Source organism: Rhizoctonia solani, chromosome 3 (genome assembly GCF_016906535.1).
Source record: "Rhizoctonia solani chromosome 3, complete sequence".
In the NCBI taxonomy this organism is placed as follows: Eukaryota; Fungi; Basidiomycota; class Agaricomycetes; order Cantharellales; family Ceratobasidiaceae; genus Rhizoctonia; species Rhizoctonia solani.
In genome coordinates this window covers 2,500,672-2,517,129 of record NC_057372.1, presented here as the reverse complement: position 1 = coordinate 2,517,129, position 16,458 = coordinate 2,500,672, and the positions used below count along the sequence as shown (strand labels likewise).

The following is a 16,458-nucleotide window of genomic DNA, read 5'->3' as shown; positions in this document are numbered from 1 at the left end:
GTCGATTTCCGACGTAAATCACTCAACTGCCCCCGCAACCGCATGGCTAGATTTAACGAACCAGGTTGCGCGTGTACTTTAATCTCAAGTGCGAGATTATCGAGATTGCCGGAAGATGTATGATCGTTGAAATTCCTCGATCTCCTGTCCAGACGGGATGTCAAACTGCCAATAAAGCCCAGAACTAATGTGTACTGGTACAATAACGTGTAAGTTCTTAACCCATGTTAGGCAGGTTTGCCGTCAGGAGTTAATGTTGCGGCTATTGTAACGTATCGATGGACCGGCTGATTGATATGTATGCCCAACCGATAGCTTCCAAAAAGACTGTGTGACGGGCCGAGAGTGTCCAAGTGGCACACATAATCCGAAGTGTACTGCATAGTACACATCAACTACCATGTTACACTGCCACTAGAGCTTGGTGGATTTGAATGGACAAGGCAAGTCAGCCAATCTCTAAAAGGTGAGAACTTCCAGATAATCATCTTCACGTTTTTTTGTACAGCATGGGTTCTTCAATGACAATTGACTACATTCGGACTTATGATCGCGATATTCAACAAAGGCCAGAGTTATATTTATATACCGTGGCATATGTTTTCGTACTCCCTGCACAATTGAAGAAGAAATGGTATACGGTAACCGGCTACAGTGGCTGTCCAGGTTATGGAGTGTCTATGCATCCGTGCTTCTTAAGTACTGGTTCCATTCCAGTTTCAATCCCGGGAACTCCTATGGAATCCCTTTTATGCGTGAGGTGGGCCAGAAAGTTGGTTTAGGTAAATCGTTCTGTTGACAAACTTGGACAACACTCCGACCACAGATGTCACGCACGTAACCTTTACAGTAATTCATCTACGTGCCTCTGGTTTGATTACTCGAAGATTATTCAATTTACAACACTATGACGCAACAACGAATCTTGCTCTTCCTCCCCCACAAAGTATCCAGACCGATGATGCACACTTACCTTACCGAAGATCCCACTTCAGAAATATAGAGGGTGCTCCCGGTTCTGTCCGAATAAGGGGGTCTGGCCTGGACAACACTGAGTGCGTTCGCGGCCTATGTGATGCAATGCATGCAGATCATGGACAAGATCTTCGATACGTTCCCCGCAATCATTTACAGGCATGGGATCCTCACACGGCATTACCTCATGCGCATATACCACGCATACATGACGCAGAACCGACGTCAAAATAGTCTATCGTGGATTCAAGGTTGTAGGACCGCCGATCGAGTTTGCTCTTCTGGATCATTACAGAGTATGAAACACGGCACAAGAGACGAGATTAAATGAGATGTTTCAAATCGATTACTATGTACAAGTAATACATGGAGCCACATCGATAGTACGTGGCATACTTTTGTGTAGTATACAGGTAGCTCATCGACCTTTTCCTCCCTTCTTCTTTTTCCCAGAAGCGCTCTCGTCGCCTGAGCTCAATGCCTCACCCCTCGAAACCTTGCGTGCGCGAGCGCCTGAACCTGCCAAGTGATGTGACGGGATCCATTCTTCCTCGTAGTGCGCAGCACCACCAGGAGTCTCGGGGAGAGGGACTTGAGTAGGTGGGAGGTTAGAGGGAGCACCAGACTTTTTCTTTGGAGGGGGGTTCGCGGTGAGGTAGGCGTAGTACCCTCCGCCTCCAAGGAGACCAAGGACCATAAGGTAAGTGAGGATCCTGTGGTAACAATGAGTGCATGAACACATATATGCGAACAGGATGAACTTACATTTGGATATCAAAAATAGACGAGGGTGGTTCAACAATAGAGACGATCGAATCGTATGCTGTCATGCGGAAGATATTTGCATCCTAACAAAGATTTAATTCGTGCGTGTACGCGAAATTAAATCTTACACTTACACTATCTTTGATATTCGCCCATACGAGGAGTTTGGTGTCTTTTGGGCGCAGTCTAGAATAGCATTCCGGTCATCTATTCATTTATTTGACGTCATTGATCAAGTCCACTTACTCGGAGGTAAGGAGATATGGGAAAGTCAAGTTCATGCCTTCAATGATAGGGAGGTTGAATTTGCGCGCGGTGACCTAACCCGATCCGAATAAGACGCATGTAGACGGGTTTGTAGACAAACTCACATTGCGCAAAGTCTTTCCAGTATCCACATCATGGTACGAACCTCCAATATCCACCAACGTAACGTTTGCTCCAGATGTATTGAGAATTTTGACGAGTAATTTGGTGCTTTGACCATTCACCACCTCTGTTAAACACATAAATAAACGAATAAACGAACATTAAACTAAACACACGAGCAAATGGATTCTCCTCGCCAAAGCTGGCACTAATATCTAATTTGGGCTCTACGGGTGCAACTACTGCTGCACAGGCAGCAGATGCGAGCAATACAATCTGAGAAAGAGTTCGGACGAAGCGCATGGTGCTATGGTGGTAGAGTGCTTGGAGAGATTTGGAACGTCAGTTAAACGAGTAAAGGCACATTCAGGGTTCTGCCACGTATTTTGTGATGATTATGTGATCGGGGGCGCTATACACGGGATAGATGAGCGCAGACAGACATACCTGCTGATCTCTTTTTCTTCTCGACGACATGGCAGATGTCAATAAACCACGAGGGAGGGGTAGACCAAGGGGCCGGGGTGGTAATGCTGCAAGTCGAGTGCAAGGTGAGTTGTTGGAAGATGGTCCATTGTTCATATGATTGACCGACTGGCAGCACCCCGGGAAGCCCAGAACATTGCTGCGGCGCCTGTAGCACCTGAACTGATAGCGCGACGCAACAAGCGACGGGTCGAAGAACTTGAAGTGAGTTCTGCATTTCATTCGAGCAAAAGTGACTCATTTCTCATGAGGAGATGTAGCGATCCAATTATACAGATGTCAGAAACACTGATCTGGGGACCGGTCTAGCAGGTAACCGGAGTCGGACGACACTCGCAGACGACTGTAACAAGGGTCGGAAGAAGTCTACTACCCATGTGCGGTCGATCCTATTGTACCGAAAAAATCTAAATGCGATTATCGAACAAGAGGTAAGCAGTTTCGTATAATTTTGGTCGGCTTCTTGTGACCTCGCCACACTGATTGTGGGTGATTTATTTAGGGGTTGGGATCACTTCCCAGCCATGTGCCCAGCTATCTGACTGCCGCAGCACCTGAGAGCGCGACAGAAGCCCGAAAATTGTGTTCGGTATGTGGGTATTGGGGACACTATCGATGCGCCCGATGCGCCGAGCCTTACTGTGATCTGGGGTGCAAAGCCACGCATACGGATACACGTTGTGAACGGCGAATTGCTTGATGTCGCGGCAATTACACGCAATGATGGGTTCGATTCGGTCGGTGAGAACAGCCTTAGCTTAGGGTTGGAAACGAGGGATCGCAATCAAGACTGGGTCCTAGATTTGCATATACGCAACTGGGCCTACCCAAACTGTGGTCTGGCGCTTGTCGGCGGTGGCTCGGTCGAGGCAGCTACCTATTGGAATGATGTTGAACGCCACGGGCAGCATTGTGTCACAATGTGCATATATGCGGTGCGGAATGACGATCAATAGAGTTGTTGATAGCGTTTGGCCATTTTGGCGATCTCAGCTAATCGGTGTCACAACGGGCTGTGACGTCGACAGGAGCTTCTGAAGTACAAACAACTGCAAACTCAATGACATCATCAGATTTGGAGCCTTCAAAGAGAGGACGAGCCGACCGGAACCGCTCTCTCAATTGTAAGCAACGACCACCTTTTGCTAGAAGAATTATCTGTCAATATGGGCGGAGATCATATGTGTCCTGTATGTTCTGCGACATTTACACGGCCCCAACACGTAGCACGCCACATGCGCTCCCGTATGTACGCTCCACTTGGTTCTTTTGCGCCCCGCTCACACCCTCTCCACTCGTATAGACACTGGAGACAGACCCTACGCATGCCAGACCTGCGGAGACCGCTTCGCAAGAAGGTACGCTCCATCGCGGTCTAATTGCTCCTTGGCTCATATATTCATCCTGCTCCCTCCAGTGACCTGCTCTCTCGCCATGTGAACAAGTGCCATACCCCCGGCGGCCTTGCCAATACAACGTCGCGTAAGCAGGGGGCGCGCAACCAATCAGCAGCCTCGGATGACAAGAAGCGCCGTCCATGCGAGGAGTGCACACAAAGCAGTACCAAATGCGATTTTGGACGCCCATCATGCAGTGAGTCCATCTCCCACGCCTACCTATCTCCCTTCGTCTTCCCCCATATCCCGGCCATATCTCAGCCCGCAGTGCCGGACGGGTCTTCCTTATATGATTGCTGACGTGTTTTCTTTCAGATAATTGTTCCTCACGTGGTTCCAAATGTAACTATCCCAAGACGAAGCGTCCCCGTCGAAACACCAACCCTTCTCCCAACAACGTGCCTGGAACACTTCCCGAACACGCTATCTCCCTCCCCCAAGAGCCGATGATAAACTCATTTGGCCATTACCAGGAAGATATGCCACCCTTCAATTTCCACTACCCACCCCCTGACAACCCCATCGCCATGCCCCCTATATTCGATAACACCGTACCAATGCCCAATCCGGCCTCGAACACGTTTATGGGAAGCCCAGAAGCGCCTTCTCTTTCCTTTTCGGCCGCAACAAGTGAAAGCGCCGACTCATCTCCATGGAATGGCATGGACCTGATGGGACTGAACAACGTACCCAGTAACTTTGATGGCGGTGTCTTCCATGATCCCAACGCGCCTAGCTACACATCATCGCACAAGTTTCAGACCTCGATGGGCAGCCCGTTCAGCTATAATATCGATTCACAACACGAGCCAAGTCAAATTCCACTGACTACGCTTCACCAGCGCCCGGCATCAGCCTCTTATCAGCGTCACTCGATCCAGCACCATCAGCGCCATCGCTCGTCTCCTTCACTTGATGGATCTCATCAACTTCTTAATCAAGCGCTGTTGCGCGCTCAGGGTCAACAATACCCTGCCATCACCCCGACTAGACTGTACATGCACCGTGGCAGCGTAAGCGCGAGTGACTCGGGTACGGACTATGAATCTTCTGGAAGACCGGGAACCGCTAGCGAATACACCGACTTTCCTAGCCCAATGAGTCTAGTTGGTTCGGAATCCGGAAGTACCACCAGTATTGGACGTGCGATCGACGATATAGCCTTGCATGACCCTGGCGCTAGCTCTCTGCTTTCCATGGGCCCTATGATGGTCCCCGGGATAGGTATGGGGACTGGACTCACCCCTCAGGTCGAGTCTCCGTCTAGGCCCTCTATGACGCAACGCCAATCAACCTTCGGGGATCTCAAGGCTTTCTGGAACGAATGCATGGATGGCCAAAACCAGCCCAATGGCGAGGGCCGGGGGCACTCTTTGGCCAAGATGACGTCAATGCCTTGTCTAAAGACGCCGAGAGGAGATGCAACCCCCCGTGCCGCTGCGGTCGATCCCCTCACTAGAATTGGCCAGCAACGGCCTCAGTCCGGAGCCGGCCAGACTCCTCGCGTGGGTGGGCCGGAGACTAAAGGGCTCGAACAGTATCGTAGTGCCTTGAATGCGCTACCAGCACCGTCTCTCCAGATGGCACCCAAGATGAAAGCTGCAGCAGCTAAGCAAGAAGAGTCTGATTCGAAAACCAATATCAAGAACGACCCAACCTTCCCCCCTCCTTTTGCTCCCGGTACCCTCCAAGGTGATGCCTGGCGCTCATTGATGACCAACACTGGATCGTACGTCGTGGAACCGAGCAACAATCGACCAAACTACAAGCGCTTGCCGTCTCAGACGCTTGGGCCCGAGAATAGCAAGCGTGCCAAGGACGGTGACGATAATGCAGTTTTAACTGACGACGACGACGATGACGCGACGGAAACCGATTATAAGCAGTCGCAACAGGAATGGCACCGTCGGATGAGTTTACCAGCACTGGGTCGTTCAGGTGTTGGTGCAGCCCGGTTGCGCCAGCCGCAGCCAGTACCTGCATCAGGCAGGCAAGGCGGCGTACTCAACTGAGCCAAATGCCGAATAAATTGACGACAAAGTGACGTTTTCACGAATCCCATTATTACTTGGCTTTTATTCTCTTTCGTTGTGATTTTGACTCCCCCTTTTGTTGAAGATACTGTATTATAGAATTTATAAACCAAATGTAATCCGAGCCATGTTTGTATCGGAGGTCAAAGAAAGTTGCCAATGAGTGGAGCGTTGTGGCGTCGATCAGACGTCATCGCCCAGCGAACATAGGCTTAGGAGAGCGAAAAAGTCGGGCTAAATGCGCCGACTGTTAATTAAATGCCGTACAAATTAGCTGCATCGAGGCTGTCTGAATGGTTCCGAGTACGTCCGTGATGCAAAACTCGACTGAACATGAGAGAACGTCGACTGAGAGCGGAACTTTAAGTGACTCGGCGGTATCCGGGGTCCCCGCTCCGGCGTTAAGTACTGGGATCTATAAGTAGGCCGAGGCTGGTCGCACCACCTCAGCTAACCCCCTTCTTTTGTCCACAATGTCCTCGCACAGTCGTGCTCACTCGATCAATGGCGATGGAAACACCATCTCTCGAGCGACGAGTGTTTCTCGACGGTCTGCGATGAGCAAGAACCAGACTCTTATTCGCAAAAGCACGGCCGTTCATGAGCTTCGTCCGTCGGATATTCTTATCGAGGTAGGTCATACTTATCCCCTCTGGTTACGCCTATGATTGACATTTGGTATAGCGCTTTACGGCGTACAAGCATATTGTCAAGCAGCTCGTTGCGTACTTTGAGGTTAGCACGCATGTGAAATTGTGACTGCACTCACGTTGACATTGCCTCTCGGACAGGGGGTTGCCGATATTGAGAGTAACACGGCGAAGGAAATGACCAAACTCGGTGCCGTCATTCAAGTGCCGTTCAAGGCCGGCAACCAATTCATGGGCGAGGGTGGGCTCCAGGTACGTACCGGTTCTCACGGCCTTATTTGATTTACTGGAACCTCGAATTAGGATGTGTACTACACCATTCGAGATAAGACGCGTACAATCGCGGACCACCATTCGAACCTCGCGAAGACGGTTGAAGGCTCGATAGTACAGCACTTGCGCAAGTTGCATTATGAGATCAAGGCGCACATCAAGAACGTTCAGAACGATACGGGCAAGCTGGCCACCTCGGTTGCGCGCGAGCGCGAAATGTCCACCAAGCACATCTCGGACCTTTCTCGTGCCATTGCGATGTTCAAGAACACGCCTATGCAAGTCACTGCTCGCGATGACCCCTACGTCATGAACCAACTCGTCATTCGTCAGCTCCAAAAACAAGTTCACGAGGAAAACGCGCTTCAAAAGTCTATTATTATCATGCAACAAAACTCGGCACACTTTGAAGAAGGAGTTGTTCGTTCGATCCAGAGCGCATGGCAGACATTTGAAGAATGGAACTCGCGCATGAGTGCCTCGGTCCAGGAGACGTGGCGCGTAATGGGCAACGCGATGGCCGCGCTCGCTCCTGATCGCGAATGGATCTCCTTTGCGGCCAAGTCGGACCACCTCTTGGATCCTGAGACGCCACTGCGTAACCCTGACACAGTCGAGTATCCCTCCAAGGACGACCCATCGGTCGTTCCTGTTCACGTTGGCATTCTCGAGCGCAAGAAGCGGTTTACACGCGCCTATCGTGAAGCATACTTTGTTCTCACCCCGGCTGGTTATCTGCATGAATTCGTCTCGTCTGATCCTCACGTTCGTCAGACTCCTCAGTTCTCATTGTTCTTGCCTGCCTGTACCTTGGGGCCGCCGAGCAGTGCCAAGACTGCCCGGTCCCACAAGTTCCACATCGAAAGTAAGACAGAGAAGGATGGCCCCAAACCTACTGGACTCGCGAGCCGCGCGGGTAGCTTGCTTGGTCGCAACCAGCACGCATACACGTTCCGCGCACGCAGTCACGAAGAGATGATGGAGTGGTGGAATGATATTCGTATGCTCGCCGCTCGATACCTCGTTGCCTCGGAGCAGCTCGAACGAACGGGTCCTGTTGCTGCTGCTGTTCGTTCTGCTGGATACCTCAGCGAAGAAGAAGATAGCGGTGAAGAAGAAGGAAGCAGCGTTGAAGAAGAAGACGAGGACGAAGAAGAAGATTATCACAACGCACGCGATGGGGATGAGGAAGCCGTACCAGCCTATTCACAACCCACACGCGAGTCGGGAATTGAGATGGGGGCGAACGGATATGCGGTCAGTACACAAGTTCATCTATGGCGATTTGTGGTCTAAAACAAACTTTCTGGTCTAGCTCGAGAAGAAGCCGAGAGGCTACAGTGGTGGAGACGGCATGGGCGCAGGCGAGCCCTCGACCTCGGATGGCGACCTCGCCCGAAGGATGAGCAGGCGCCAAGAAAAGGCTCCCGAGCGAGGTGAGAGCCCATCTGTGCTTCGTCTCCTGCGCCAGCACCCGCATCCGCCCTACCGCCAACTTCCCCCGCAATGAGGGCGACTTCTCCTGAACATGCTCTTCCATCGTCTCCTCCCGTCCGACTTCTACAATCACGTTGACACGGATACACCGTCTCATGCCCCGGTGTCTGACACTGGCCATGCGGAGGAGGCTTCAAATACCGCCCCGCCCGAGACAAACGGGACCGCCAACGGTGTGACCCCTGAGCCTGCCCACGAAGGACACTCGGGTGGAATCATGAGCAATTCAAGGAGATGCTCAAGTAAATATATCAAGACTTCTGGGGTGCTGGTCGCGGATTTGTTTGAAACTGTATCGGTAGCAAGACTGACGCGTATTATCTTCATTTTAATTCGACGTAGGTGATTGAACGTGGTTATGACCACAAGGTTTTATTTTCTCATTTTTTGTTTGGAATGTCTGGTTTGAAGTTTTCTTGGTGATGATTTTATGATGAGCGGTGTCGTTCCATTCTCTTCCGTCAGTATGTGATTCAGTGTAGCTACATTGTTATGATAATTGCCTTTAAAAAGAAAGCGACGTAGAAAACAGAAGACAGCGTGGGCCGATGCAGACACACAAAAAAAAAGAAAATAAACTACATAGTACAAGCTCCAAAAATAACCTAGTCCCAAAACTTAAGATCAAGAGGAATACACGATCCACATGCTTAAAGGCTGATGCTCCAGTGCTCCAAGAAGCTCGGGGGATTATGGCGAGCATCACGAGTAAAACAGCGGCCCCACCCAGCGTGGGTCAACCAACCTAGCTTGATAGTTTAGATCGGGTCAGAACAAGCAGGACACAGGTATTTTCGCTGCGTCAATTTCGGCCCTCCATCAGGATTGGTCAATTTGGCTTCTTCTGCTAGATCTTCCTCTTCCTCTCGAGTCAAAGTACCACCTTCGATAACAACCTTGCGAGCCAACCACCTCGCCTGTTGAATGACATAGGCACCTCCAACGATTCCCTGGCCCGAGTCGATGCCTCTGGTGATTGCGCTCGTAGCCAACGAGCGAACAAGAGGCGGGAGTTGACGAACCAACGCCAGTCGACGCTGCAGCGAATTCTTGTCTTCTCCGTCAGCCTCGCCCTCAGTCTCCGACGAATGCTCGAAATTGGGGATATTTTGATTCGGCTTCCCTGATTTGCGAGATGAAACAATATCGACAAGCTGTAGTTCCTCGGGCGGTAATTCATAGTCGATCATCCAGTCTTCATTGCGGTTTTTAGTATGGGGGTTGGGCTCGAGACAGGAAGAGTGAAACCACCGGCGACAGGAGATTCGTGGGCAAAAGTGTTGGATGTCCGGTCGGGTTTGTATGAAAGTTTGCAGCGGGTGGTACACTGGTTCTTTGGAGTATGTTGAGACTGGACAAGGTTAGGAGATAAATCGCTATTTTCTCAAGTGCACTTACCACGACTCGATCTCGGAAAATTGCACGCCTAAACAAGAATGAGTAGACGCAGTTTTCGATTACCAAAGAACTTGCCTATAAAATAGCTCGCCAGGTGCGATGGGAACTTGTGTTGTAGATATTTCATTGAAAAACTTGATATCTACTCTGCCGAGCAATGACGACAAGTGAACTGTGTCGTAATGGTCGGAAAATATCAGCTCTCCCGGAATCATATTGGAACAAGATCGCCTGATATAGGAATAAGATGACACCGATAAACAGTTATCCATTATCTGACGCACTTGTCCTCTGGCATCAGGGATCGTTGGCTCAACACTAGCAGTCCAGTTAAGCCTCGCGTGATCTCTTCATACCAATACATACTCACTCCCATGATCGTAAAACCATGCGATTCGCAAACAAACCTAAAGTGCCGTCAGTTTTCGTCGGCTCTCAAAGAGACCTAAGCCTCAAACTTACGTCAGGTTGTTCCTGCTCCCTGTCGGTTCCCCTTTAGCTTTACGAGTTTTGGTTGCGGGTGGGTCTCTTGCACCAATATAGGTTATTTGCCCATACCACTGCTCGGTATCTTCAACCGATTCTCCCCCAACTTCGCCAGCGCGAATATGAATACTATTATGACAAAGTCAGAACCAATGATAAAGAACCTAGGTTTACTCACTAGTCAAGCACCTGTATTGGGCCCTCGAACAACGATTCTCCCTGATCATTATAGACTATAGCCCCGCATTAGATCCCGCCAGAAAAAAGCTTCCGCCCTTGCAAGAGAGCCCGAACACACACCTTCCAACTTGGGGAACGGCTTGTATAGACGCCTCAGCTCCTCCCTTGTTTGCGGAATCTCAGGCATCTCGTCGTCATCACTATCCTCGCCCAAAGTCGGAAACCTAACTCGTAAAAGCGGACCGCGCGCAAGTTCCAGTTCATCAGGCAAGTCAAGGATCTCGTCCAAGGTGGGTAATCCTCCAACCGATCGCGTCTGTCTCGGCTTGGTTTTTGATCTCGACCCTGCTTTGGGTGTGGACAATTTTGGTTTGGGCGCCTTGGTTTTAGGCATTTTTCTTTGCTTTTCTTTTGTTTGTTTGTAGAATGTTTTGAGGCAGCGGACTGCGTGGCTGTTGTGGTTGGCGGCGGCGATCAACTTGGCGCTTATTGTCGGATTGGATGTGCAGGGCGTGGCAGCGCTTGATAAGAGGCTTGCTAATTTACTGACTGCCAACCCGCCGGACGACCACTATATCACTGTGTCGATTAGACATGCACCCCCGCACAAGCACGAGCACGATAACCGGTAGTGGCTACTAATATCTCAAGCCTCACACAAGTCTTATCCGCCGGCCCCGTTCCGGGTGATGTACATTCGGACGAAGCTCCCCCTCTCCCTTACTACTCCCTTACCTCAATGTGCCTATGTCCGTATATAGCAATCCCATTTTAGGCCATTTCCGTCCCTTGAATCCTGCGTCTGTTTATGTCCCTTCCCCCCTCCTTCTTCCCCGTGAACGAGCGATCTGTGTACATGAGGCCGTAAGGCGTAACTGCAAAGCACCTTAGTTCGCGCGACCTCGAGACCGCTTCGGGTCTTCGGGTTAGTGAACTTGCTTGCCCCCCCCCCTTCTTCCTCCCTCGTAATCGACACCAAGGTTTTGATTCGGCGATTTTCGAACGGAGGCAGGGTTGCCGTCCTCGGCAACGGCTCAAAAGGGGTAGATTGATTCGATATGCGGGGGAGCAGACGGGAGGAGGGTCGAGCTGCACATGCATGTACTGTATGATCTCGGCTGCAATTCCAGACACGTGTGAAGAAAGTATGGGGTGGAGGAAAGACAAGTTTGGAAACTCGAGTTGGGGTGGCTCGAGAGATCCGGACGAGCCAGGTCGACCCAGCCACCCGATAGTTACTTGGTATATCCGTACGCAACGGTTCGATTACCCGCGAGAGTGTGAATGTACAACGTAAGTGACGTCGATAATTTATACCGTTCAAGTTCTAGAGGAATATTGCGTCAGATTTAACGTTAACGGCTCACACATGGAAACAGACCATTTCATCTAGTGCTCGATTCCCGCTGGACCGAGCACGTTGCACGCGGCAGCCGTTCATGGGCCAACGATCAGCCTCGAGGGATCAGTTCGCAATAAAGTGCATTGGACTTGTTCGCTCCCCCTAGGCCTTGCTCTATTCTCCGACAAACGTTCGCTCCAGATGCCCGCTAGCTATCAACACGCACGAGTACGTAGTACTAGTTGTTGATTGGAATTCAAGCGCCCTATAGCTATGCTATGCTGCGTTTCGGGCTCGGGGCCTAGGAGCCGAGTACGGCAAAGAAAAGAAACGCATACGGTGCGATGTGCGCTCGGAACGAATCGCTTCGCCGATCGAACTCATTCCTGTGTTATAGACTATCCATCATGAGGACTAGACCGTGCCTGACCAACAGGCAGGTACCTCGCTTGGCACGGCTTGGGGGAGGGAGGGATGTTGAGCCAAGCCCAGGCGCTCAGGTAAACGAAATTTAATCCTTGTTCTTAATATCTTTGTTCTTCTCTCTTTATTTGTTTGGCCGGTCCCGATTAGGAAATACTACTATTTAAGGTAGGGCCGTTGGACATGGTTGTAGAGTTTCAGCGAGCAAAAATAACGCCGTAAGAATAGCTCGGGGTCCTGTTGTGTTGGGATCGACTATGCCCGATCAGACGCGTGTTGTACTAGATGCATGCAGTTAAATCCGTACACGTAAAAGGGAATGATTGTACGATTTGGATGTATGCTCTCAAGCGGACTATGGTAGTCATAGCAGTACGTGTCAAAACCCAAAAGTATCCATCCTTTACATGCAATATATTGTACCACCGCAGCGTCCGGTGCCCCTCCTATCCCTTTGCCCTCCTCCGCAAAACCCCACACCACGTTAATCAAATGAATCAGTATAGAATTCAAAGGACAGGCAGCAACCGGGACCAGCTCGCTCAGGAAGCCACGCCAGCGCCAAAACGAGGACGAGGAGCTTGGCAAAAATGGACCCGTTCAAATCAGATCGCGAGGCCAAGTGTGCCGAGCCCAATGGATGTGTGCGTTCACAATTTCCCGGTCGGCTGGAAGTGAGAAAGCGGGGGGAGTTTTAAAATGACGTCAAAAACAAAAGAGTGAGTACGGTATGGGTGCGGGTTTGAGACTGACAGCGAGGTGTTTGTGCTGTGCTAATAGGCTGGCAGGGGGCTTGTCGGTGTGGTTTTTTAGTCAGATAAATGGGATAGATGGTGTTGGATTGAATTGCTGGGATTGTGAAGAAGCGCCTTGAGGCCGGTGATGGAGGTTCGCTTCGATCGAGTCGCGGCATGGATTGCGTAAGATGGCGCAGGCCAAGCATATGTCGCATACAGTCCGTTCAAAGTCGGTGAGAGGGTGGGAGAGCGGGGTCCGATGGGATAGCGACGGTGTGGGCGTTGACGACGACGCCGAGGCCAGTGGGCCGGACAGGTTCTAGTGGAAAGTCTCCACAGGGAGGTAGGGAAGGGGTCCGTGCTGTGGCGGTGGCAGTGCTCGTGACAAACTCAAGTTGATCGATGACGTGCTGTGATTTATAGTATGGCCGAAATATGGTTGCGGGAAAAAAAAATAATAAGTACAAGGGGCCGGGGCTGGGATAGATTCCAAACTTGCCCTCCCCTCTGAGAAGATAATAATGACGACGCTAGTTGACGAGCTGTCGCCGCATGTGACACGGACGCCGTCGCTGACGGATACGGATGACTCGGCGCCAAGTGAGGAGCTCCCTGAGCCGAGCACGACGATGGGGATAGCTACGACGATGCCGACGTCATTCAAGAGCAGACAGCAGGGGCTGCTGAGGAATGGGTCCAAGGCGACGAGGATGTCGATAGAATCGCAGCCGACATCGCGTATGCGCTCCAACTCACGGTCGAGCACGGTCATGATGATGTTCCAGCGAGCGGTGGTGGTTGCGCTGTCGGAGCCAGGCGTGGTCCACCGACTGCTGCGGTATCTGTCATGGCACGATTTCCGGCAGCTGGCCATGACATCGCATGGGGTGCGGTCTGCACTCGAGACAGAAGAGTGCATGGATCCCATCCTCGCTCGCTTTGTCCCGGGCTACACACTCGGTGCCCGTCCCGACGAGCCCATCCATGTGTCGCTCGACCACCTCGAGCTCTTCAGTAAGTGCTGTGTCAAATTACATGGGTTTATGCTCATGTCTGTCCAGTGCTCTCTCAGCACATGTCTGTCCACCTCTACCCGACCCATGCGCTCTCGGTCATCGACTCTCTCATGAACATGCTCCATCTCGCGAGCGCTACCACCGAGCGATTCCAGTCCCTGACTGCCGCCCACTCGCGCATGGTCCTGCTCCTGCGCTCCCGGGCGCTTGCTGCCCCCAACCCGCCCGAGATCGATGACCAACCACCAACACCGCCCTTGCTCGCTGCGCCCCACTTGTCTTTCCCGCACCTTTGTTCGCTGCCGCGCCTCCACCGCCCAAGTCGAAGCGTGCCCCAGAGCCAACATCGGAGCGTCGGCGTGCGACCATCTCCTCCCTGTTCTCTCTCTCCCGTGGGAGCTCACGCAAGAAACGCACTCTCCCGCCCCCTCCGCCCCCACCTGCGCAGCACCGCATAGATCTTCCATCTATCAGTCCCTCGAGAAGCGTTCCTCAGTTTACGCCAACGGCTCCCAGTATTTCAATTCATCTCAGCAATTTGCCAGTACTCGGAGCACCCGAAGCACACGCTCTAGCCGTCCTGCCAGAAGCAAGAGCACTCCCCCTGTTCACGTTCATCACCGCCCTGAAGACGATGACACCGAATCCCTCAAGCCACCTCGCCCTGGTACAGGCGCCACTCTTCGCTCCCCGGCACCCCTGCCTCTACCTCTCGTGGCTCCCTCACTGCCGTCTCCGAAAGCATCAAGGAGCATGGCCCTGCTACGCCTCTTCTCCCACCGGCCCTCATGATCTGCTTTACGCAACCATCCCGGGCCGCGCTCCTGTCCTCAGGGTTTTCGTCCCCACCGATTTCATGTCCCCCGAATCGGTTCGCGCGTGCGAGTCCCTCATACTTCGCGCCGGCCTCTGGGACCTCATGAAACCTGGCGATGTTGTTTGCAACCTGGGCTACGTGCCCCGCGCTTCCAACCCAGCCTCCCCGGTCGACCAATTCGGCCGAATCTCCCACAACTCGGACGCCCGACAGACCGAATGGCTCATCTTTACCGGTTCGGCCCTCGTCCCTTATGTCCCCCCCGCCCCTCCCCCACCCGATGTCGACGTGCTCTCCCTCCCAGGCCCAGCCTACTACTCCCATCTCTACACCCCAACCCCGACCCAGCTCGTTTGCCCAACTGCGAACCCGGCCCGGCCGTCGCGGGGCTCGTGTATGCATTCAGCGTCCCCAAACGCTCCACCGAACCCATCATGAAACTCGACTCGAGCCTGAGCTACGTCAAATCTTCGCGTGGCGTCGCCCGTGTTTGGCGTCCTGTCTGGATCGCGTCGTTCCGAGTCGACAAGACCTGGAGTATCGGCTCTCGAAAGGGAAAAGAACGTGCGGGCGGAACCAGAATCTCGCTGACGAGTGGGCCGGCGAGTGGGTTTGGAAGGTATGGGCACCCGCGAAGGCGAGCAGGCGTTGATGGACGCCATGGATGACGGGCACGTCCGGTTTTGGGAATGGGTGAGGGAAAAGAGCGGGCCTGGGCGTGTTTGGTTCAGGTGTGTTGTTTGAGATGTGCGGGGGCTGGCTCCGTTCTGACTTGGTTTCCTCTAGGCTGGTCGATGCCCCCGTCCTAGGCGTGACAGAACCCGTTCCGCCCGTGCCGGCCATTCATGAGAAATACGTACACATCTCCGACGCACCCATCTCCGAAGAACCTCGAGGTTCGTCGGTCGAAGGAACAGGCGAAGACACCTACTCGCCCGCAACAACAGGCGCGACCACACCCGAAAAATCTCCCAAGCATTAAAACACTTTGGACTCAAAACCGTGGCTCTTTTTTGGACTCGGACCACAATTCTTTAATGACAATACATGATAGCATCCTACTCCCCCCCACATTTGAACAGTTTGTTGTCTTGGTCTTGGACACGCATCGTCTCTCATCCATTCTGTTTTTAGACTGTTTCTTGCTCTCTTATCCAGCCTCCAGTATCAATCAGTTATATCTCGACTCTGCCCTCTCTACCTATATCGCTATTTACATCTCTCCGTCGCTCTTTTTGTGAATTTCTCTTTTTTTTTTGTGTGGAACAGTAACCGGACGATGTGGGGTTCCTCTTTGTATGTTTTTGGTTCTTGGTCTTTTTTTTCTTTTCCTTTTGTTGAAACGAGATGTGTGTTTTACGCACAGATGAATACCCATGCATTAGTTACAGTTTGACTATGCCACTCGCTGCAGTTTTGAACCATGATGGACCAGCGTGTGAATCGCTGGCGAAGATGATATCATCGTCGTCACTCTTTAGCTATTTGCCTTTGTGTCAGAACCTCTCGTTAAGCGACTCGGCCACGCGAATGGCAAGGTGATCGACACAGTTCCCTCTTTTAGGTTCCTCTGATCACGAGCAGCTCGACAACGCAAGTACATCCAATTCCCCA

General features: G+C 51.9%; 5 protein-coding genes across 5 annotated transcripts; 3 read left to right on the top strand and 2 right to left on the bottom strand.

Annotated features, from left to right (window-relative positions):
* Positions 1-1,393: 1,393 nt before the first annotated feature.
* On the bottom strand, positions 1,394-2,412 carry RhiXN_03213 (uncharacterized protein; the record flags this gene model as incomplete). Its single annotated transcript, XM_043323030.1, has 6 exons — positions 1,394-1,688; positions 1,741-1,823; positions 1,875-1,926; positions 1,987-2,060; positions 2,112-2,236; positions 2,286-2,412. The coding sequence occupies 6 exons, from the start codon at positions 2,410-2,412 to the stop codon at positions 1,394-1,396; spliced, it is 756 nt and encodes a 251-aa protein (XP_043178526.1).
* A 172-nt stretch (positions 2,413-2,584) lies between these two features.
* On the top strand, positions 2,585-6,004 carry RhiXN_03212 (C2H2 zinc finger; the record flags this gene model as incomplete). The annotated part of the gene is made up of 9 exons (XM_043323029.1): positions 2,585-2,660; positions 2,711-2,799; positions 2,856-3,026; positions 3,098-3,184; positions 3,255-3,530; positions 3,669-3,840; positions 3,899-3,953; positions 4,013-4,188; positions 4,308-6,004. 9 exons carry the CDS (start codon positions 2,585-2,587, stop codon positions 6,002-6,004), a joined length of 2,799 nt encoding a protein of 932 aa, XP_043178525.1.
* Positions 6,005-6,498: 494 nt separating this feature from the next.
* On the top strand, positions 6,499-8,791 carry RhiXN_03211 (cytoplasm protein; the record flags this gene model as incomplete). The annotated part of the gene is made up of 6 exons (XM_043323028.1): positions 6,499-6,657; positions 6,710-6,760; positions 6,817-6,927; positions 6,979-8,205; positions 8,264-8,384; positions 8,460-8,791. The coding sequence occupies 6 exons, from the start codon at positions 6,499-6,501 to the stop codon at positions 8,789-8,791; spliced, it is 2,001 nt and encodes a 666-aa protein (XP_043178524.1).
* Positions 8,792-9,203: 412 nt separating this feature from the next.
* RhiXN_03210 (uncharacterized protein) lies at positions 9,204-10,903 on the bottom strand (the record flags this gene model as incomplete). Its single annotated transcript, XM_043323027.1, has 8 exons — positions 9,204-9,640; positions 9,697-9,796; positions 9,844-9,871; positions 10,128-10,161; positions 10,210-10,250; positions 10,306-10,458; positions 10,508-10,562; positions 10,630-10,903. 8 exons carry the CDS (start codon positions 10,901-10,903, stop codon positions 9,204-9,206), a joined length of 1,122 nt encoding a protein of 373 aa, XP_043178523.1.
* Positions 10,904-13,532: 2,629 nt separating this feature from the next.
* On the top strand, positions 13,533-15,826 carry RhiXN_03209 (uncharacterized protein; the record flags this gene model as incomplete). Its single annotated transcript, XM_043323026.1, has 6 exons — positions 13,533-14,025; positions 14,073-14,386; positions 14,437-15,224; positions 15,251-15,408; positions 15,464-15,575; positions 15,631-15,826. The coding sequence occupies 6 exons, from the start codon at positions 13,533-13,535 to the stop codon at positions 15,824-15,826; spliced, it is 2,061 nt and encodes a 686-aa protein (XP_043178522.1).
* Between the last annotated feature and the right edge of the window lie 632 nt (positions 15,827-16,458).